This window comes from Rhipicephalus microplus, chromosome 5 (genome assembly GCF_043290135.1).
Source record: "Rhipicephalus microplus isolate Deutch F79 chromosome 5, USDA_Rmic, whole genome shotgun sequence".
Classification (NCBI taxonomy): domain Eukaryota; kingdom Metazoa; phylum Arthropoda; class Arachnida; order Ixodida; family Ixodidae; genus Rhipicephalus; species Rhipicephalus microplus.
Genome location: NC_134704.1, coordinates 213,078,433 through 213,102,908, shown reverse-complemented (window position 1 = coordinate 213,102,908; position 24,476 = coordinate 213,078,433). Strand labels below are relative to the sequence as shown.

General features: G+C 45.4%; 1 protein-coding gene across 2 annotated transcripts in view; it reads left to right on the top strand.

Moving 5' to 3' along the window:
• The window catches only part of Wdr82 (WD repeat domain 82), a 165,760-nt gene that overhangs the window by 129,528 nt on the left and 11,756 nt on the right, over positions 1 to 24,476 (top strand). The window contains exons 6-7 of one of the 2 annotated variants that reach the window (XM_075896466.1): positions 18,229 to 18,288; positions 19,481 to 19,696. In XM_075896466.1, coding sequence (XP_075752581.1) covers positions 18,229 to 18,288; positions 19,481 to 19,696 — 276 coding nt within the window. The remainder of the gene's footprint in view (positions 1 to 18,228; positions 18,289 to 19,480; positions 19,697 to 24,476) is intronic. The other variant, XM_037424343.2, reaches the window with a different exon arrangement.

The following is a 24,476-nucleotide window of genomic DNA, read 5'->3' as shown; positions in this document are numbered from 1 at the left end:
CGCACCCGGTGGACGTCAGTGGCTACTCGTGATTCCACGTCATCTGCGATCCGAAATTTGTTCCACGTTTCATGACGACCCCCAATGTGGACACGCAGGTTTCCTGAAGACTTATTCTCGCATACGTCTCCGATATTACTGGCGTGGCATGTACCGATTTATACGACAATACGTTCGGGCCTGCTCGACATGCCAGAGACCAAAAACTCCCCCTTATCATGCCAGCGGTACCTTGTTACCCTTACCATGCCCATCCCGACCATTCGACCGCGTCGGCATCGATATCTATGGTCCCCTTCCCAACACTGCTGACGGTAACCGCTGGATCATAGTTGCCGTCGACCATCTCACGCGGTATGCCGAAACTTCATCCCTTCCCTCGTCTACAGCAAAAGACGTTAAGACGTTGCGACTTTCGTACTTCACAACATCGTATTACGCCATGGAGCACCTCGGGAGTTACTGAGCGATCGTGGTCGCGTATTCTTGTCAGACGTCATCACAGCATTGCTGCGTGAGTGCCACGTCGTTCACCGCACTACAAGCGCCTATCATCCCCAGACCAATGGAATGACAGAGCGCTTCAACCGCACCCTTGGTGACATGCTGTCTATGTATATCTCGTCAGACCACTCCAATTGGGACCGAGTGCTCCCGTTTATCACGTTCGCCTATAATACCGCCATTCAAAGCACTACTGGGTTCTTTCCTTTTTTTCTCCTTTACGGACGCGAACCTTCTTGCACTATGGACACCATTCTTTCGTACAAACCTGACTCCTCAGAGTCCACGACTTTGTCTCAAGCCGCTACATACGCTGAAGAATGCCGCCAACTGGCCAGATCATTCACAACCCAAGACCAAGGACGCCAAAAGCACCACCATGACGCCTCAAGTAACACTACTTCCTACGATCCAGGTTCACTCGTCTGGCTGCATGTCCCTTATGCTACACCTGGCCTTTCTACCAAGTTGGTCCCCAAGTATCACGGCCCATATCGTGTGCTACAAAAAAACGTCACCAGTGAATTACCTCATTGAGCCACTGGAACCATCTTCTGACCAACGTCGTCGTGGCCAGGAAATTGTCCACGTCTCGAGACTTAAGCCCTGCTACGACCCTCCCGTGTTTACTTGTCCATAGGTCGCCAGGATGGCTCCTTATTTAGCGGGGAGTAATTGTAATGAATTAATGAATCTGAATAACGGACGCTCTGCTGGCAATGAAGAAGACGACGATGATCGGAGGCTGCAGTAGTAGCTCGCGCACGCCGCTCGCCATTAGCCAGACCTGCCTGATAAAGCATATTTTGCCAAGCTGCGTCTGAAGCTTTTTCGACGTACAACACCTCTATTTGAAGAGATATATATATATGTGTGTGTGTGTGTGTGTGTGTGCGTGTGTGTGTGTGTGTGCACGCACATACACACCAAAAAGCAATACAAGTGAAAGCGAGTAGGTTTGCTGAATAATCGAGTATAGTTGATTGAAACTGTGAAAACAAAAACACAAAATATTACACACGTAAGCCAAAAAGTATCCTTAGGAATATTTTCATATTGCTAGTTCACTCAAATAAAACTTCAAAAGAAAGAGCATGTTGGAAGTGTAACCGTGTGCGCTTCGACCTTCGAGCTCACGTGCTTTTCAAAAACCCTGGCCACATGAAAATGTGAGCTGTGTAGAAACCAGAACTGTGGTCTCGTACAACCTGTGAGATTGCTCTAGAAGTGGACACATGCATTGTTTTTAACATGAGCTCTGAAAAACATTCTTCACTGGTGATCAATGCCTAGTGGTGCAGTAAGGAAAGAGTTATAAATTAAATTTGGTGTCCTTTTAAAGTGAAGTTTTACTGCTTCTGCTAATAAAAGTGGAATACTGTATATCAGAAGGCTGTCTATAATCAAAATTTAATAGAGCGCTAGCCAGTAATAAGACCATTTGTGGTCATTTTTAAGTCTTTTCTTACCATGCCTATTTAAATTGATGCTTTGGATCACCGATTTCAATGTGTTAAATTTGTTTATTGTGTACCTAGCACTTCTAGCAGTTAGTTTAGTCAATGAACTTTCAGAAACACAGTAATGTATTGTTGAACAAATGCACTTGGCTGGCGAAGTTGAGCGAAATGCAAGCCGCTTGTGGATATGCTACTCTAACATCAGCATTCTGTAATAAAAAAACTTTGCTTGTCAAATATCATATTGTTACGTAAAAATGACACGAGGTGTGTCTATTTACAATCTATATTCAAAATGATGCGTATGGCGTCGACTAAGATGGAAGCAGCACGCGCAACCGACAGACCACTTCCTCGTTGTCCCCCCCCCCCCCGGCGGTAAAAGCGCCGTCTCGGTGCACATTAACTACGGTCTTCAGTAGGCAGGTGGTAAGGTTTTAGTCTGCTGACGTGCACAACATCACTGGGTGTGGTTGCAGGCAGGCTTGTGGTCTCAGATGCAGGAATGATCTCATAGGTGACATTGGTTACCTGGCGGATGATACGGTAAGGACCCATGTAGCGAGACAATAACTTCTCTGATAAGCCAACCCGACGAACTGGGCACCACAGGAGAACAAGAGAACCGGGTGAGAAGTGAACGTCAGCATGCCGGCTGTCGTAGATGGCTTTCTGGGTGGCTTGCGAAGCCGAAAGTCTAGAGCGGGCGATCTGACGTGCGTGGTCGGCACGAGCAATAGCGTCGCGTGCATATTCGGTTGACGGCGTTGTAGTAGTTGGAAGTAAGGTGTCGAGTGGTAACGTCGGATCACGGCCATAAAGCAAATAAAGGGGTGAATAACCAGTGGTGTCGTGGCGCGAAGAATTGTACGCGAAGGTCACGTGAGGTAGCGCCAGGTCCCAGTCATGGTGGTCGGAGGACACATACATCGCGAGCATGTCCGTTAGGGTCCGATTTAGCCGTTCGGTAAGGCCATTTGTTTGGGGATGGTAGGAAGTGGTCAGCTTGTGGTGCGTCGAGGAAGAGCACAGAAGATCGTCGATCACACAGGACAAAAATGCGCGGCCACGATCTGTGAGTAATTGGCGAGGAGCGCCATGCTGTAGGATGACGTCGTGGAACAAAAAGTCTGCAACGTCAGTAGCGGTGCTGGTGGGGAGCGCTCGAGTGATGGCATACCTAGTCGCGTAGTCTATAGCAACAGCGACCCACTTGTTGCTTGATTTCGACTCGGGAAAAGGACCGAGAAGATCTATACCAACACGGAAGAAAGTTTCGGTTGGGATGGAGATCGGTTGAAGAAGTCCAGCCGGGGGCGCAGTAGGTCGCTTCCTACGTTGGCATTTATCGCAGGAGGACACGTAACGGCGAACGGACCGGGCGAGACCGCGTCAAAAGAAGCGGCGACGCACTCGGTCGTACGTCCGAGATACACCCAGATGACCAGCAGTTGGTTCATCGTGAAGCTCGTGCAGCACGGTTGAACGCAAATTTTTCGGCACGACAAGAAGGAGCTCAGGGCCATCTGGCTGGAGGCTACGGCGGTACAGCGTGCCATTCAGGAGGACGTACATGCGAAGTGACGTGTCGTTCGGAGCAGATTCGAGACGGTCAATAAGTTGTCGCAGAGAAGCATCACGACGTTGTTCATCACCAATCTGAAGAAACTGGGACATTGACATGACGCTGAGGCTAGGCTCGATGTCTGGTTCGTCGGGCTGATCAACAGGGTAGCGGGATGAGCAAGCGGCGTCCAGATGGAGACGTCCAGACTTATAAGCAACCGAATAGGAATACTCCTGTAGGCGCAATGCCCAACGACCAAGTCGTCCAGTGGGGTCCTTCAGAGAAGAAAGCCAACACAGCGCGTGGTGATCTGTGATGACACGGAAAGGGCGGCCATACAAGTAAGGACGGAATTTCGAAACCGCCCAAACAAGAGCGAGACATTCCCGTTCTGTTATAGAATAATTGCGTTCAGACTTAGAAAGCAGACGGCTCGCGTACGCGATTACACGGTCGTTGCCCCACTGAATTTGCGCCAAAACTGCACCAATTCCATGACCACTCACGTCTGTTCCCACTTCTGTGGGAGCATCGGGGTCGAAATGTGCAAGAATAGGAGGTGTCGTTAGAGCGGTGATTAGCTGAGAGAAGGCGTCAGCTTGAGGAGGGCCCCAAGAAACTGGGACGTCTTGTTTGAGAAGGTCGGTGAGTGGCCGTGCGAGTGCCGCAAAGTTTTTCACGAACCGGCGAAAGTAGGAGCAGAGGCCCACAAAACTGCGAACATCATGGACAGAGCGTGGGACTGGGAAGTTTGTTACAGCGCATACTTTCGCCGGGTCTGGCCGTACGCCGGCAGCGTCAACAAGGTGACCCAATACGGTAATCTGACGAAGACCGAAGTGGCACTTGGAGGAATTGAGCTGCAGGCCGGCCCGTCGAAATATGGATAGAATTGTCGAAAGGCGTTCAAGGTGGGTTGCAAAGGTAGGTGAGAAAATGATCACGTCGTCCAGGTAACACAAACATGTCGACCATTTAAATCCTTGTAGGAGCGTGTCCATCATTCTCTCGAAGGTCGCTGGAGCGTTGCAGAGCCCGAACGGCATGACCTTGAATTGGTAAAGGCCGTCAGGGGTAACGAAGGCGGTCTTTTCTCGGTCCATGTCATCTACAGCAATTTGCCAGTAGCCAGATTGGAGGTTGAGAGATGAAAAGAAGGTGGCGCCATGGAGGCAATCAAGGGCATCGTCAATGCATGGTAGAGGGTACACGTCTTTTTTGGTAATTTTGTTGAGGTGGCGATAATCAACGCAGAAACGCCATGAGCCGTCTTTCTTTTTTACTAATACCACGGGAGATGCCCAAGGGCTCGTTGATGGTTCGATTACGTTTTTCGTAAGCATTTTGGCCACTTCTTTCTGAATCACTTCTCGCTCAGATGCTGACACGCCGACGGTGAATGGGCGCAGAGTCACCAGTGTTGATTCGGTGAGTGACAATTTTAGTCTGGCCCAAGGGACGATCGTCGGTGTCGAAAATGTCACTGTATGAGGCCAAAACTTGGCAGAGAGCGTCGGCCTGGTGAGGCGACAGCTCCGATCCAATCATGTTTCGAAACATACCATCGTCTGAGCTGGGTGACCGTGAGACTGCGCTTCGATCAGGAGCAGATACAGCGACAACACTGACATCGTCTTCTGTTATGGCAGTTAGCTGGGCTAGAGACATCTGGCAGGGCAACACTTGAGGGGTGAAACCAAAGTTAAAGAGCGGAAGTAACACACAGTTATCCGCTATGGTCGCGATGGTATAGGGCACAGTAACACTGAGCGTCAGCCGAACGTCAGTAATTGGCGTAACGATATAATCACCGTCAGGAACGGGAGGGGTCGATGACAAAGACACGTACGTAACGGCTCGAGGGGGCAGGCGAACGAAAGTGGTTGGGCTCAAGCGGCTGGTGGGCTTTGCAGAGTAGTCGGCAAAGATTGGTAGATCAAGGCTGAGGGTACCAGACGAACAATCAGTTAAGGCCGAGTGTGCCTAAAGGAAATCGAGGCCAAGTATGAGGTCATGAGGGCAGCAGGCTAGCACGGCAAAAACGACCACGGCGTGATGACCGGCAATGCTGACACGAGCAGTGCACATTCCAATTACTGGTACAGTACCGCCATCGGCAACACGTATTGCCTGCGTCGTAGATGGCGTCATAATCTTTTGTAAGCGGCAGCGTAGAGAAGCGCTCATAATAGACAGGTGCGCACCTGTGTCAATGAGGGCGGTCACAGAAACATGGTCGACTTGTACTTCAAGCAGGCTATGGTGCGTGGGAAGCGTCAGTAGAGGATTTTCGGTCGTCATTGGTATTGCAGCTTCACCTCTATAAGCTGCAATATCTAGTTTTCCTGCTGCGGTCGTCCAGAGAAGCTCGGCGAGGAAAAGCGCCGAGGTGGCAGAGAGCGGGATTGGCGACGTAGCGGCGACGGGGAGCGAGAGCTGCGGCGACCGGACGAAGGGGCATCAGGGTAGCGGCGACCGGGCAAAGGGGCGTCAGTGGAAGGCTCGTAAGATGACGAAGAATAGAAATTGAAGGGTGTGGCGTCTGAACGTCGAGGGCTCGTCGAATGCATGAGCGCCGAGGTAGAGAAAGTCTGATGTGGTTGGTTTGACCAACGGCGGCGGCAATAGCGAGAAACGTGCCCAGGCTGGTGGCAGGAAAAACAAATAGGTCGGTCGTCGGGTGTTCGCCATTCCGAAGGGCTACGGAAGGGCATTGTTGGAGGTGAACAGCGAGCGTGTCTTCGGGAGTAGGACGGGACTTCAGGGCGAGTCAGGGGACATGCTGAGGGAAGTCCGAGGTTCGCAAACTCCTGCCTCACCACAGCTTGTATTAACGCCACTGACGGCTGTCTTTGGTCAGAGGCGAGCGTTGCGAAAACGGGTGGCTGAAGAGGAGCCGGACAGGCGGCTTCGATTTCCCGACGAACAATACGTGTGACGTTGTCATACGTGGGGGACTGGCGGGCGGCTTCACACGATGAGGTCGCGGCCGTGTTGGGCATCCGGGTGAATCGCTGAGTAATACGGCGGCTCTTGGCTTCTTCGAACCGCCGGCACTCTTTAATGATGGCGTCGACGGTGGCAACGTTGTTGTAAACTAGTAGATTAAATGCGTCGTCTGCTATGCCTTTCAGCACATGGGCCACTTTCTCCGACTCACTCATGTGCTCGTCAATCTGGCGGCATAGGGCGATGACGTCGTGAATGTACGCGACGTACGACTCCGTCGACGTCTGTGCACGGGCCGCTAGTTGATTCCGCGCTGCGATCTGCCGCCCAATGGTGTCGCCAAAAAGGTCGCGGATCTTTTCTTTAAAGGAGTCCCAGCTCGTAATCTCCGCTTCGTGCGTCTCGAACCACACGCGCGGTGGGCCATCGAGGTAAAAAAAGCACATTGGCAAGCATAAGAGTCAGGTCCCACCTATAGCTTGCGCTGACCCGTTCGTACCGGTTGATCCATTTGTCGACGTCAACGCCGTCCTGACCGGGAAATACACTGGGATCAGGAGGTAGAACGACGTATGTAGAAGTCACGGTAGGGGCAGGTGGCGAAGACGATGGTTGTTCAACCTGTGACATGGTTGGACCTATGATGACGCGGCCGTTGCGGAGCTTCGTGATGAAGACGGGGAAGTACCCAGCACCTCCACCACAAAGATGTTACGTAAAAATGACACGAGGTGTGTCTATTTAAAATCTATATTCAAAATGATGCGTATGGCGTCGACTAAGATGGAAGCAGCACGTGCAACCGACAGACCACTTTCTCGTTGTCGTCTTTTCACCGCTGATATGTCAGCTACGTAGCAATATTATAGTGTCAAATTCGAATGCTTACAGGGTGGAGTGATAATTATTGCTGAAATTTATGCCAGCTGTTCAATAGAAAGCTCATCTAAGGTTGCACGGTGGGCTTGTTGGTTATTCATGTTGTTCGAGGTATAGCGCATCCAGGACGGGACAGAGAAGAAAACACAGAACACATACACGGCGCTAACTTTCAACAATGCGGTTTAATCCGAGAAACAGCAATACTTATGCCCAAACATGGCGCGTCACAACCACGTGCTAGAACCAGAAAAGTGATCTACTGCAAATCAAGCGACATCCAAATAATGCAATTCTTTCAATGATAATGATATCGATGGCTTGCTTATACACGCGTCCCCAAGCTCAGCAATGAATTTCGCTTCTATGAGGAGCCTTGTCATTTGGTTAGTACTTCTTTTGATTATGCTGGTGCGATTAAAGAGGGGTTCGCACCCGCATTCGTTGCAGTGAATTGCAAGAAAACCCTCAGGCTGTGCCTTAGCCACCTTGTTCTTGTGTTCATTCAGCCTATCATTGATGCATCTACCAGTTTGGCCTATATAGCATGCATCACACGTTAATGGGATACGGTAGATGACTCCTGTGATGCACGCGACAAACCTAATACGGTGGTTCTTTTCGCACAGACCTTTCTCTGGGCGCTCCGGTTTCATCTTTCGGCAAAGACTGTCTAGCTTTATAGGTGCCGAGAAAACTACTCTCACGTTGCAATGTTCTGCTAATTTTTTCAGGTTATGTGAAACACCATGAATATATGGGATTACAGCTAATTCTTTCCTTGCAGGCGTAGCACGCGTCTCCGCGGCTCCGTCGGAGCAGATTTGCCTCAGAATGCTTTCCGCGACAGATGTCAGGACGTTTTATGGGTACCCCGAGTCAGCTAAACGTTTAGAGCCGGGGAGAAAGCTCATGTTTAGAGCCGAGGAACATTTATTCTACCAAATATTACTTCCGAACATCCAACGTATGTATAATAAGGGGAGATGGCTTTTTTAGCCAATTTCCAGCAGCTTTCGTTTCGCTTGTATTATTACATTGCACACAGGGCCTCCTCCAGTGTTGCTAGTCATGTTCATGGCGTCGCTTGAAACTATCTGGTACCCACAACTGAATTTACTGACGACGAGCTTTGAGTTTGAAGATGACGGCACTTCAGCTTCAAGCTCTCATGGCGACAATGTTTTTTGTCAGCCTGGGACATCCGCAGTGCATGCGTAGCTGCTGATCTCTTTGCACAATTTTAGAGCTGCTCTGGTTACGTGGAAAGGCCACATGTCGCTGAGGTGCGATGTGCTGGTTGCGGCTGCTGAGCTCTCCTCACGGCAAGACGACCGCTGGAGGACATCTTGGCATGAAACTACGAAACGGCGAGAGACAATTAAGGGCTGCGTGCGATCTTCTGCTTTGTTTTGTTGAACGCAATCTGCACAAATACAAGTGATTATGCTGGGATGCATATTTTGGAACATTTACCTGTAGAAATGTGGCTCATGGAAAAGGTAACGCCAGACGAACTGGTGAAGTTCACTATACATCTGATTTATAAAGGCATGGTTGAGATTGCAGGTATCCATTTACAAGGGAACATCAGTAAGCTCTTCTCGTAAAAAAAAAAACAACCTAAAATTGATTTGAAAAGGGCATGAGTGCATCTGTGTCTCACTAAAACCAGGAAATGCTTCACCACACGGCACAAGCAATGAAGCAGCATCTTGGTTCAAGTTTTCTTCATTTATGTTTATAGAAACATTGCGTAGAACAACTATTACATTTCATACTACAGTCAAACCTCAATATATCGAACACGGATATATCGAATTATTGCCTATATCGAACGGTTCTTATATCACACAGGAAATCGCATGCATTATTGATTTTTTATTTCGAACAAAGTTTGACATATAATGGATATATCGAACTCAGCCACCCCAAACCGCTCGCGCTCCATTCACAGGCGGCGAGCTTTCCTGCAACTCTCGAAAGTAGCGGTAGAGCGGCGGGCGTTTACGAATGCTGCACACATCGATGGCGCCGAGAGCGCCACTTTAATGTAGCGCGTATGCGCGCCGCAACCTTGCGGTAGAGGTTCTTGAATGAGGAAAGTGAAGAGAAAAGCACGGAGCTGTTATTTTCTTTCAATACGAAGGCACCGACACGGCTTCGCGCGTGGGAGGGGGAAGGGGGAGTGGGAGGTAAAGATTGAGGAGTAAAGTATAGGAGGGAAAGGACGCAGATGACTGTCTCGGGCGCGGCTCGCGTTGTCGCCAGGAAAGGGAAAGCAGTCAGGCGAGCCGGCATGCGCGCGCCATGTGCGCGCTTTACACCCGGACTCACGCCGCAGCCTTGCAGCTTGCAGTCATTGCAGTCTCTATGGTGTCAACGGCACACTGTGCACTTGTTGCAAGCTCCTCCCCCGTAGCATCGGCAGGCATCGGTCGTTGTGCTCGCAGTGTTCGTGCGTTCGGAGTTAGGCCTGTCACGCGCTGTGGTGCGCGACAGGCCTAACTCCGAACGGCGGAGCTCACGGATGTGGAGATTGTCGCCGAAGCTACTGCTGAGCAGCCAAATGAAGACTCTGCCGAGGTGGATCCCGCAAGTGCTGATGGTGCCCCGCTCCCGACATCAGCTGAGGTCGTAGCTGCCTTGGCCCTTGTGCCCCGCCACTGCGGCGCGATTGAAGGCACCGGCCTATCACTTATGGATCGCCTGGACTATATTGAGGACGCAGTCGTCAAGCACGCCATGGGCAACAAAAAGCAGGCTACTCTTTTTCGATATTTTAAACCAACACAATAAATACTATGTTTGAATATTCGAGTGAGTATTTACTGCACCACGCTTGAACTATTTCATAGTTCTATATATAGAACTATTTCGCGATCGCCGCGCCGTTCGATATATCGAGGTTCGACTGTATTACTTGTTCATTTATCTCCAAACTGTATATTCTGAACTTTGTTTTGAATGTTTTTGCACATACAGTAAATTCCCATTAATACAAAATTCTTGTTTAAGACGAACAACGCGTGGGTGTTTGTTTTGTTTTCCATCGACTCAAAGCAAAAAAAAAACTGCTTAAGATGAACCGCGTAACAGGCCCCTTCTGTTAATACGGTAAATTCCCATTAATACAAAATTCTTGTTTAAGACGAACAACACGTGGGTGTTTGTTTTGTTTTCCATCGACTCAAAGCAAAAAAAAACTGCTTAAGATGAACCGCGTAACAGGCCCCTTCTGTTAATATGAACTATCGCAGCGATCGACAATCATGGGGATTCGGCGAACAAGAGAAAGCGAAGTGGCAAAAAAAAAAAGACTTCCTGTCACAAAGATATAAAGCAAGTTGAAAGCAAATTGTGACGTCGAGGGAGAAAGCAAGATAAGCGGAAAAGAAAGGTCAGTGCATAAAGCTGGTATCTCCCTCACTGCTAGCCTGTGGGTGGAGAAAGGGCTGGATTTATCAAAAAAGAAAGTAATCAAAAGTGTTTGTCCTTTTTGTATTTTTCGTTGCATTCTTCAGTTGCCGAACTGGAATGCAGTGCAAAACGGAAGAGCTCGCGAGGAAAGGGGAAAAAACAAAAACAAATGAGAGTGAAAATGGAAGTGAAAGTGTCTGTGCATTATAATCACATCAAACGGAAACCACGTGTGCGGCACTAGCGCTCCTATCAGAGGAGTCGGATGCATTGTCATCACCGTCATACAGTGGCGCCTGAGCACATGTTGGGGTCTATTTGTGTTGTTTTGCATAGGGCCTGTGCGCGTCCTATTCATTCCCAGTGAAATGCAGCAAATTGTAATGTGCCATTTTTATTATGGAAGTGCACGACACCAAAGAAAGGTTATTTTTGCACGCTAAATAAGCTGCATCGTGTCTTTTTTGTGTACCCAAGGCTTCTGATTATGAGTAGGGTGAACAAATTGAGATCTTCAGCTGCTTTTCGTTCAGGAGAAGTTACTACAGGGTGAAAGTAAGGAAATATCCAATCTTCAAATTAAAGCTTGAAGACTTTCACAAGCAACTTGGCATATATTGGCTTTGTCAAGGTAAGCAGTATGCAATGGAGGCATATCCAAAGGTAATAGCGAAGCAAGTAAAACAGCCTCTGAGAAGGTGAATAGCCAGGAGAATATTTTTTTTTTAAGGAAAATTGTGCTTGTCTTTCCCTCTTTATCTTTTTCTAATCAGCAAACTAGGATCGTGCTACAGTTTTATTGTTAAAATGTGGTAGTAGCAATTTATTCATGACCATATTTATTATGAACTCGCGAAGTCAGGTACTCGTTAGATTGATCTAGATACTCTACATGAAAGCATAGTTTCTATCAATCTGAGCCAAATAAATGCTTTTCTCCCCATTGTAGGTATACTTCATTCAGTGTTTTCTAGCAAGATATTTGGGTGTACGTGGCATGTTAGCATTGATTTTTTGGGGCGTAAGAGGACCAAATGATCATGGTCCTTTGGTCTTAAAGGAAGTCTGCTGTATAGTGTTCTTTATTGCTCTGTTCATGAGCTTGCAACGAGAAATTTCGCACTCTTCAGATCTTTATACATTCAACAATGTTTTGTTGCTCTACAGCATATGTATTTTGAAAAGGGTTTTTTATTGTGTATACAGTTGACTCCTTTTAAAGCAAAGTCGGAGGGACCACGATCATTTGTTCGTCTTATCAAGAGCTCGTCTTATCAGAAGTGTCCCCAAAAACCAAATGCTAACATGCCAAGTAGGCCCAAATATTGTGCTTGAAAACACTGAATGCAGTAAACTTGATTTACATTTACACTCAAAAATTTAAACTCGAGCTTTTACACTCAATCCTCAATATAACAAAGTTGCATCTTAAACGAAAATAAGTTCATTTTATCCGAAAATTCGCTGTAAGAGTTTATATTTAATACTATCATACCTGTCAACTCTTCCAATTTTCCCGTAATATGTGTGAATCTCAAACACGTGTACGATTTTACTAATCTTGCCTGAAATATTTCATTTCCGATAAAAACAATTAAATTAGTAAAGTAGCGTGGCCTTCGCGATGGGCTACCGCGCACTGCCGTAGTTGGTCGTGGAGGCCAGAAAAACGGCGTTGTGCTATATTCCGCCACCAGGACGGAATTATATGTATTGGTGTTATCATTATCACATACTTGCGAAGTCTTCCTCATTGTCTGGGGAACTCCCGGATTGCGACGGTTTATTCCATGTGTAGGGTTGCCATGAAAATCTCCCGAAAATCTAAATATATGTGCGAGATCTGGCCACATTGACGAAAACGCAGGCTAGTTCATTCCAGGCATTTTGCGAGCCCACCGCATTATAAATGAATATAAGAGGCGTTCATTTAAACTTACAGTAGAGCCTCAGTGATGAAAATCTGCAATAGATACGAATTCGTGAAATTCCCCAGCCAAATTCATGTGTCCATTAGGCCAAAATTGGAATGTTCCAAACACTTTTCCTAATCGCTGTGTGTGATAAGAACTTCAGTACCGAATCAGCCGAACGAAGGCCGATCGAGAGCAGCCTGCTCCAAGCTTCGGAAGTACGCATGCGACCAGCACTTGCACTGTTTTCTACAGTGCATGTGGTTGTCATTGTCACAACCACTGTGGACGAAACCGCAGTCGTTCGTCGCGATAATCTATGGCGACGACGTTACCGACGGAACTTCTAAAGTGTGCGCGCGGCCAACGTACCAGTCAAAGCAAGGCTGCTTTCCGCAAACTCTGTAAAGAAAACCGCGGCAGTTGCCACCATAGATAGCACAAAACAACTTACGTTTTGAAGGCATGTCGATTGAATACAAAACTACCGTTTGCCGCAAACGGCCACTCACAAAACCGCGAACGTGGCGATGCGATAGCGATCTACGAGCTCCGAGGGCACGTGGCTGACGCGGCGGTAGGATGAAAGGCGGTAAAGATGTTATAGATATATGCGAAGCGAGAATAGTAGCTTTAACTGAAACGTGGCTTTCCGCGCAAACAACAGACTCAAAAATATTTCACGAGGCAAACAACTTTATGGTCTATCGCTGCGACCGCACCGAGCACAGAGGAGGAGGCGTACTGCTTGCGGTCTCGAAGGACATACCATCATCACCAATCCAAGTGAACAGTTTTTTAGAAATAACCTGGGCTTTGGGTAACTGTAAGCTGGTTCTAGGTACCTGCTACAGATCACGTTCCTCACCATCCACATTTGTTAACGAACTGCATGACTCCATCAACACAGTAAGGTCTTGTTTTCCTTCTTTACTTATGTTCTTACTATAAGATTTTAACTTTCCAAACATAACGTGGAACACAATGCCGATACGTATTTCCCCTTTTTCACAGCAGAGTAAAGATTTTCTGAATACATGCTCTGTTTATTGCTTGACTCAGTTGGTAACTCAAGCCACCAGAATTACAAGTAATGCAGCAAGCACTCTCGTCCTAATACTGGCAACGCATCTTGACCTCGTCTCCGACATTACATACTTACCAGGAATCGGCGACCATGTCTCGCTAAACTCTGTCATCAATTTAGCCCTAGTAAAAAGACTAAACAGCAGAAACACGTATGATACTACCGGAAAGCTAACTTCGAAACAATAAATAATGAGCTAACTCACTTTTACAATGATTTCGTTAGATATTTTGAATCTCGTTTCGTTCAATCTGACTGGGACCTGATCAATATATGCACAGTCCATATATTGATCGAGAAGTACATCCCTAATCGCACACTCATTTCCAATCCCCAAGCGCCGTGGTATTCCAGTCATCTGAAATGCCTATCTAATCGAAAAAAAGCGTTTCTGTCGTTTAGCTAAAAACTCGCCTTCATTTTTGCGCTGGACAACTTACAAATCTGCTGCAAACACCTACTTCAGAGCTCTAAAAACTGCAAAAAACAACTACCTACTAGAACACTACCTGAAACACTGAAAAATACACCTAGAAAGTTTTGGCAAATGATTAACCCAACCACTAACAACACAATATTACTAGAAGATTCATCTGGAAATAATATCCCCGATAACATGTGGGCATCAGTTATTGATGATTCATTTCAAGCCAGTACTCTAAATCCTGTAACATCATACTCCCTTATGCGCACCAATATAATTACATGCCCATGGATCCAGTAATTATCGAGGTACATGGAATATTGAACCTAATAGATAAGCTACCATTCCACTCCGCTCCTGGCTATGATGCCATTAATAGCAAATTGTTTAAAAGCACTAACATAGGTAGTTCTATGATACTAAGTAAAATATTTGAACAATCATTGAGTACTTCAACTTCCAAAGGAATGAAAAACAGGGAAGGTGGTTCCAATCTATAAATCTGGCCCCAGAAACTCACCTCTTATTTACCGACCCCTATCACTAACAAGTAATTATTGCAAATTATTAGAACATGTAATCTTCTCGAATCTTGTTAACCTTCTAGAGCCTAACTCATACTTTGCTAAAGCGCAACATGGTTTTAGCAAAACGGTACTCCTGCGAGACACAGCTTGCTTCATTTACTCATCATCTGCATCGAATCCTGGATCAGTCATCTTGTGCTGACAGTATTTTATTAGATTTTAGCAAAGCATTTGACAACGTTTGCCATAAATTACTACTCTTAAAACTAAGCTTGCTAAATATCGATACTAACCTTCTTAAATGAATAGAACATTTTCTCTTTAATTGCTTCCAATTCGTAACTGCTAACGACCATCATTCACCACTCACTGAAGTACTATCAGGTGTGCCTCAAGGTTCAGTGTTGGGACCTTTATTATTCCTTGTATATATTAATGATATAACTTTTTCAATAACTTCTAACATACATCTGTTTGCAGATGATTGTGTTATCTACCGCGAAATTATCAATGTTGATGATACTTTAACGCTTGAAACTCACCTAAATAATATAGCTAATTGGTGCAATAACTGGTTAATGGAACCTAATATGGAGAAATGTAAGATAGTGCATGTATCAAGAACTAACTCGAATCATAACATCTACCATCTAAACAACATTCCCTTAGATTCCGTCTTGTCTTATAGATATCTTGGCGTGCACATCACAAATAACTTTAAGCGCCACTCACCAGGCCCCATACCGAATTTTAGTTAGACAGTGGAAGTTGTTGGGTGTCCGATGAGGAACGTTTTGCCACAAAAATTTTTCGGATCGGTTCATCACAAGCGGAGAAAACAGCTTTTTGAAGCGGCGCGAAATGAGGATGAGAGGAGGCGGACTCGAAACCCTTGCCGCTCCTCCGCGTAGCCTTTGTAAGCCAAATCTTTTCCCCGCCCTCTTCATCATGCGACCATGAAGTGACGTGCCCATTACGTGCCCAAACAAGTCCAACCCCCGAGCACGCGAGCTGCGTTCCTTTGCTGACCAGTGTTATTTTGTGGTCTTCTGCCTGTTTCTGCGGGATGGTTCGGAAACGCTGGCTTAGAAACGATAGAGTAGATGAGCACAATAAGTGCGCAAACGCGTAAGAGCGTTCTATGGCGATCGTCTTCTCAATGCGCTGACCGCGGGAACACGAACGCATGCGAAATGCTGGCACATTAGCCCCGCATCTCGTAGCATTTCACGGGGGAAAAAAATGAAAGAAAAACGTGCATTATTTTTTATTGCGTCTCATTATTCATTTGAAGTTTTATTAATCTCTTAAAGCAACAAATACACAAACTACGCATGTTGTGGTAAATAATTTTTGCCATGTCACGTGGTATACTGTTGACAACGTCAGAGCAGAGTCGTCTACATAGAGGACCAATGTTATTGCATTGCTGGGTACGTAGGGCTATTCCTACGCCCACATCATGCCCTCAATCTCTACGCGTGCACCGGCAGAGAGGAGGGGGAGCAGCGTTCATCTTGAAATTTCACCCATTTCCGCCGAGCGTAGGGTTGCAAATTTTGGCAGACGTAATCATGAACACCTCATCTACGCATTGCGCTTGTCAGCTCAAAATTCTCGAACCTGGTGAGTGGTCCTTTAAGTTGGACAACTCATGTAGATTACATAATTGACAATGCTAATCACATGCTCGGCTACTTACGACGTAACTTCTCCAAAGCACCCTCTTCCTTTAAACTAATACTCTACAAGTCTCTCATACGCCCTGAACCCGAGTATGTATCTGCCATATGGGATCCCAGTAATGCTAATCTCATAACCTCTCTTGAACTAGTACAAAATAACTCTGCCAGGTTCACCCTCACTAACTAAAACGGCGTGGCAAGTATGACTTCAATGAAAAATGACTTTTCACTTCTTCCATTTGCTCACTGATGAAAAATCGCCCGTCTTTCACTGTTTCATTAAGTTTTCTATCACCCAACCTTTTATAATGACCTTATACTCCGGCCTCTCTGCATCTCAAACTGTGTTGATCAAAGCAATAAGGTTGGAATCGCATCATGTTACACTAAGACTTTGTCTTTGTTTCAGTCATTTATTCCCCGCACATCTCATGATTGGAACCACCTTCCCTCGAATGTCGAAACCATCAATGACTTCAAACTTCTATCACGAAACATTGGCTAACATTGTATAACCAAGAAAATCTGTTACCTGTACTTCTTGCTTCAGTTTTTTTTATATTTTGGAAATTACTATTTCTGTATATTCTGCAGAAATGTTGATAATATCCAAGTCTTTTATTGTATTGTTTTATTTGTATTTATTGCACTGTTTTATTTGTATTTTTCATGTATTTACCCACTCCCCTCTTTAATGCCTTTTTGGCCCTGTGGGTATTATAAATAAAATAAAAATAAATAAAAAAAGCCTAGAAGCGTTTTGCTGTTCCTATCCAAAGAATCTAGAGTAGCAAGCAAAGCCAAAGCTTTGACCTGCTCTTTCGCGGCAGCCAGCAGCGCTGTGTCATTCGTTGACTTGTGTCCCAGGAAGATATACGCGAGTTGTTTTGACGGAATTATATTTTGCAAGTTGTTTTGATCACACGAAATTTTGGCCGGGAGCATTTGCGCTCCCTCTTATAGACTCTCACCTTAGTGCTATACTCTACCCTCGTTTGTCCGGCCACTTCAAGCCATTATGAGACCGCAGCACCGATGTTTGCGCTTGCGTTTGGGACACCCCTTTCCCTCCCCCCATGTTGCTCACGATGTTTGTTTTTTTCTTCTTCTTTTGATGTCAAAAGTGGAGAAAAATAATTAATTCAGCGTGCCGATTTGACTTATGGCAGCAAAACGTGATTATTCTTGTCGCTAAAGGCAAATCCATCACAGCTCACAGCTACAAAGTCTTCAAAAATTCGGTAAGCCCCCCCCCCCCTCCCCCTCAACTCGGGGGTTTTACGAATTTCTCAGTTGTCAGGTTGGGATGTATGCTAATACTATGTGTATTGCAATACTATTTTTCACTTCACTATAACCAATATATTGTTATATCTGGGTTCGTTACATCAAGGTTTCAGTGTAGTTGACTCAGCTTGATAAAAACTATGCCTTAAGGAGAAGGTATTTAGACTAATCTAACGAGTACTCAATTTCGCGAGTTCACAATAAATATGCTCATGAATGAATCGCTATCACATTTTAGCTATAGAACTGAAGCACAACTCTATTCTGACTATTAGAAAAGAATAAATAGCGAGAGCCAAGCACACTCTTTCTTTAAAGAATGGAAAGTTAATTATTCTGGCTGTTCACCTCCTGAAAGGCTGTTTTACTGGCTTTGCTATCACTTTTAAATACTCCTTCATTAAATAGCATTACTTTGACAAAGCCAACATATGCAAAGTTGCTTATGAAAGTTTGTAAGCTTTTCTTTGAGATTTGGTTATTTTCTTAATGTTAGCTGCAATAACTTTTCCTGAACAACATGCAGCTCAAGATCCCCGTTTACGCTCCTCACAATCACCAGCCACGAAAAAAAAACATGATGCAGGTATGTTTAAGATGACCTTCCTTTGTTGTGCATCACAATTTGCTGCATTTCACTGCAAACAGATAGGACACGTACAGGCCTCATGCAAAACAACGCAAACTGACCACAACATGTGCTCTGGTGCCATTGTGTGATGGCGATGACAATACATTGACTCCTTTGATGACCGCATGTGTGGTTTCCGTGTAATGTGATAATAATGCACAGACAATCTTCCTTTCCTGTTTTCACTTTCATTTGACTTCGTTACTCTGCCCCCCTTTCCTTGCATTTTCTCCTCTAGCCAAGCTCCTGTGTTCTTCTGTTCTCTACTTACTCCTGGTGGGGAACTGAAGAACGCGAAGAGAATACGAAAAGGCGAATGCTTTTTGTTGCTTTCTTTGCTGATGAAGCCGGCCCTTTCTCCATTTGCAGGCTAGGCGTGAGGAGGTACCACCTTTATGCCCTGACTTCCTCTCTCTCGCTTTCTTTTGTTCGCCCGAATGTTCCCACCAAGGAGTTGGTTGTGCAGAATCCCCATCAGTGTTGGTCGCTGCGAGAGTTAGTCTAAATAGAAGAGGCCTGTTATGCGGTTCGTCTTTAGCAGATTTTTTTTTTTTGCATTGAGTCTATGGAAATCCAAACAAACACTCCTGTGTTGTTTGTCTTGAGCAAGAATTTGCTTAACAGAATTCGTCTTAATGGGAGTTTACTGTAATTTGGTACGCTGCAATGCGTGCTGGAGGACTTTTCAATTCCTGAGGGGAAAAAAACATGTTCGCCTGGTAAGAAAAGAGTTTTGAGGCACTCCAAGCTATGCTCATGAGTTTCATTGGCAACCACGGTGTTCTAGTGGTTATGGTGCTCGACTGCTAAAGCACAGGTCGCGGGATCGAATCCTGGCTGGGCACCTTCGATGGAGGCGAAGATGCCTGTGTATTTAGATATAGGCGCACGTTAGAGAACTGTGGGTGCTCAAAATTTTTGGAATGTTAAACCCCATCGATTATGATTATCAATTGCCACCCACAGTGACCACATTTAACTCGAGGCAGAATGTGTAGAAAAGCCCGTGCACTTTGATTTAGGTGCATGCTAAAGAACCACAGATGGTGAAGAAAAATCCGGAGACGTACACTAATATTGATTGTAATGCGGCTCAGTGGCGTTTAAATCCCATTGTAACCACGAGAATGTTTTTCAACTTTTGCAGGGCCACATGAACAACAAGGGCATTCCCCTGGAGGCATCCTTTAGTCCGGACTCTCAGTTTGTGTTCAGCGGCTCGACAGACGGTCGAGTGCACGTGTGGAGCACGGCCGAAGGGGGCACACGCACCGCAGTGCTCAGCTGCGACCACACGGGGCCCGTTCACTGTGTCCAGTTCAACCCGAAGTACATGATGCTGGTCTCTGCCTGCACAAACATGGTCAGTGCAACGATAGTGTCTCACCGAAGGTGCTGCCACTAGAATACAGTGGACTATGCAAAACCTAAGGCAGTGACACTCAGCCTTGCCCGCACGACCTTGTGCCTTTGCAAGGAAGGTAGATTAAATCTTCCAGTGGTAGCTAATGGCAGTTTAGTTGAAGTTAGTGCGACCGAACCGTTATTCTCAACTTTATTCTAACACACATCTTGCTGCCAATGAATAAAGTCTAATTGCCTGTGCATGAAAATGAAACCGAAACCGTGTTGCCAACAGCCTCCTTTCAAAAAAGTCCAACACAGTATCATCGCTGTCACACAATAGCCACCATAGAGTTTCTTAAAATTGACTAGAGGCACGGTCGCTGAATGAAAAAGCGCATGGATACGGCCCGTCGCGTGCTCCGAAACCAGCGTGACAGGTCTAGTTACCCGGAGCACCGCTGCAGAGCCACCGGGGGCGACGGGTTTTGCGATCGCTCACGGAATCGCATGCGCGGCGTGCTAGCTGTAGTTGCTATAGAGCGCGTGCGTCATTGTGTGAGCTGCGAAATGTTCTTTTAATATCACTCTAGCGTGTGCCCATCAGGTAATAATTGATCTTGCTTTTACATACCTGCAGCCCTTGCAAATTTACGGCATTGTCTTGCCCGAGATTCAACCTTGTACATCAATCAGTTTTCGTGGAAGAAAGAATTGTCAGCATAATTTACTGGGTTACTACAATATCACAGCTAACCGATCTAAAAGAGCTACACCTTTCCTAACACATCGGAAGTCATTGTAGTAAATGTGAGTATGTCACCTCAAAAAACGTAGCTTCAGATTTAATCATTTCATTTAGAATAAGTAACCTCAGCATTTGCAGTTGCCACTGTTCATTTAACACAAAATATAATAGACTTTTTACTTACTCCAATCACAGCTATAGTATAGTCTACTCTCGTTAATTCAAACTTGAAGGGACCTCTGAATTTTGCTTGAATTATCAAGAAGTTTGAATTAACAGAAGTTTTCAGATAGATGACTCTGGGTGAGGTCACACCACACATTATGATTAGGCATTGATTTTATCACATTTAAAAATTTTTAGTCTTTTTTAACCCTAACTGCACGCAGTGAACAGAAAACAGGGGTGTATATTCAACTAGTTTATTGGCTATTCACTGCTGATAAGACCTTTTAAAGAAATCGTTAATTGCGAACTGCTTCATTGCTATAGGTATGTACCGTCAGCATGAAGCTCTGTATACCAGTTGAGAAGCATCACGATTTACCATGCGTGTGCATTGTTTCAAACATTTGTTTACTTGTAAAGCCTTTTTCCTTGAAGACCAGGGATGCTTATTTTTCATTTTTAGACTGTTCGAATTATATAGGCACACAAATTTTTAAGTGGTAGTGGGAAAGCAAGATTCTAGTATGGACCTGAAAAAAGTATGAATTAACCCGAAACAAGAAGTTTAAATTTAGAGGCTTTTAAATACATTGAAAGAATAGAGGGCCAACTAAAAAATTGAGTTATGATTGAATTAACCGAAAGTTTGAATTATCGCGAGTCTACTGCATTCATGCAATACAGTATCAGATACAGCAGCCACGAAATAATACTTATGTGTGCACGTGGAATCTCATAAAAGTGGACTCGAGCCTCTTTGAAATTTTATTCACTGTAACTTCAATGCTGGCAATTGAGAGAGATATTATGAAGTGAATATAATGAAAATTGTGACTTGAAAAGAGCAGTGAAAGGCGAAAAATACGAACACAAATGCTTGCATTTCTGCGTTTATTAATGTTTTTGTCTCTCTTCATCCCGACGTTCTTATTATAATGCAACTTATTCAACCTTGTATAGAACAGTGAACACATAATTGGAACAAAACGCGTAATATATTTTGTTTATTCTCAATTTATGGCTGATTCTGGCTTTTTTTTTACTTTTTTACCTCTTTGCCTAATAAAACGAGTTGACAATTGCTTCACAGTCTCGTCGGCAATATTTTTCAGAGAGAATATCCGAGTAAGTGCATATTAGTGGGCGACACACTCACTCACACAAAGCACACTTACAAAAGGTGCTCCATTCCGCATTCCACTTATTTGTTTACGTTCACACCACCACAGCCGCTGGCTGCGAACAATGCACCCAAAAGTCATGACGCCACTTTTTCATTTTCTCTTATCTCTAGTTTTTTTTTCTAATTCTCAGCTTGGGTCATATCTTGGGTCATTGTTCCATGCTTAAGGAATAGAACATAAGCGTCAGCGAGGATTGTTCTAAGAGGGTTGTCGAAATAGAAAAAAGTCTTTGGGCGTCTTTGCAGGAGGAGTGGTCAAGCGAGCAAAGGTTAAACAAATACACGATAAATTAAAATCAACAATGTCCTTTACGCATACAATGAAGACACGAAGGAGCGCTACGAGTGTCGTGCTCGTCAACAGATTGATTCTGCCTGAATTTCGGAAAGGGAATGCTTCAAAGTACTGAATGTGAATGCTAGAAGCGTTTTAAATAAGGTTGAGGATGTTGAAGTGCTAATTTTAGAACATGAACCGGAGATAATGATGATTACGGAGACATGGCTTCATAAATATTAATATATTAGACAGTGAGATAACTCCCAAATCTTATATTATAGTTAGGAAAGACCGAAATAGTAGAGGGGGGGGGGTGTCGCATTGCTGATTCGTGATAAAATAGAGTTTACTGTGCTTCCTGTTCCTTATGACATAGAGGCAGTGTGGATTAAGGTGGTTTTTAAAGATCGCGTAATTCACACAGGTGGTTTATATAGGCCACCAAATTCACCAGTCCAAGTTCTTTCTAGTCTCCGGTGCTTTATAGACAGCAATATGCAACATAGTGATAATATTATCCTTTTGTATGACTTCAACCTGCCAAGCATAAACTGGAACGACTACTCTCCCGGAGCAACAGAAATTTCGAATTGTGGAGCATTCCTTGAACTGGTTTTCTGCTTTGGTTTAAGCCACTTGATGAACGACAGTACAAGAGTCAGTACGCGTAGCTCATCCATCCTCGGAACTTTTTTTTGTATCTGATAAATTCTTGTCCACGCTTTAGGACTGCAAAATTTGTGATGGTATCTTCGATCACAAACTGGTAGTGCTGTCTTTGACTCACAAGAGTGGAAGCTTGGGCTAGTTGGTGCGTATTCATATTTGCAAGGTGTTTCAGCGCGCGAACAAAGGAAAAAAGGACAGGGTAGACAGAAAGAGCGCTGACTTCCAACTAACTTTATTTCGCAGAGTGGCAAGAATTTATACGTCTAAAAAGGAAGATTACAGAGCATAAATGTAAAAAACAAGCCCAATCTACACACCAGTAACAGCACGTGTGACAGGTCCTCTAATGCCTCAAAGCCCAGCCAGGTAATCGCGTTCAGCCTGGGATAAAGCAACCGACGAAGTGCTTACGCATTTATTTCCTAGCACGTGTATTCTTTCTGCTTCGATAATTTCTCGGGTAAGTTGCTCCCTGTGCCTTGCCAATATAGAGCACTGATCAAAGAGGGGGGTGCACCCACAATCTCGGCAATGAATGCCAAGATGCCCTTGTACCACATTGTGCACATTGTTTCTGTGTTCTCGCAGGCGGTCGTTTATGCACCTGCCGGTTTGGCCGACATAGACGCACCCACACGTCAGTGGAATTAAGTATACGACTCCCACTGCGCATGGGACGTAGCATGTCCTGTGCGCGACAGAGCACGCGGCAGAAGTTGCGCGAGGTGTATTTACACGTTTGCAAAGCTTCTGCAATTTTTCAGGTGCTGAAAAAACAACAAGAACGTTGGCGTCTCGAGCAATCTTTTTCCCCGACATGTTTGCTGGATTTAACCCCGACATGTTTGCTGGATTTATGAACCAAGAAGCGGCAAGCCACTTCTGCCTTTCGGCTCAGCTCACTCAAAATTGGTCAAGCGGGGCATTGCTAACCTCTGTCTTGCCAACGCCTTAAAGAAGTCTTGCCCCCACATGGTACACCGCAGCTTTGCTCTACAAGTGGAGCGCCTCAGCAAAGCTGGTTACCCCGCACACGTTCTAGTTTCAGTGGCGGAAAAGCTGGTCACTGTCGTGAAGCGAGGCAACAAACCAGATAAGCGCAACAGCGTCAGTAAGAGCCGGCCTGTCGTACTACCGTACGTGCACGACATCTCACACAGGCTGAAAAAGATTGCTCGAGACGCCAACGTTCTTGTTGTTTTTTCAGCACCTGAAAAATTGCAGAAGCTTTGCAAACGTGTAAATACACCTCGCGCAACTTCTGCCGCGTGCTCTGTCGCGCACAGGACATGCTACGTCCCATGCGCAGTGGGAGTCGTATACTTAATTCCACTGACGTGTGGGTGCGTCTATGTCGGCCAAACCGGCAGGTGCATAAACGACCGCCTGCGAGAACACAGAAACAATGTGCACAATGTGGTACAAGGGCATCTTGGCATTCATTGCCGAGATTGTGGGTGCACCCCCCTCTTTGATCAGTGCTCTATATTGGCAAGGCACAGGGAGCAACTTACCCGAGAAATTATCGAAGCAGAAAGAATACACGTGCTAGGAAATAAATGCGTAAGCACTTCGTCGGTTGCTTTATCCCAGGCTGAACGCGATTACCTGGCTGGGCTTTGAGGCATTAGAGGACCTGTCACACGTGCTGTTACTGGTGTGTAGATTGGGCTTGTTTTTTACATTTATGCTCTGTAATCTTCCTTTTTAGACGTATAAATTCTTGCCACTCTGCGAAATAAAGTTAGTTG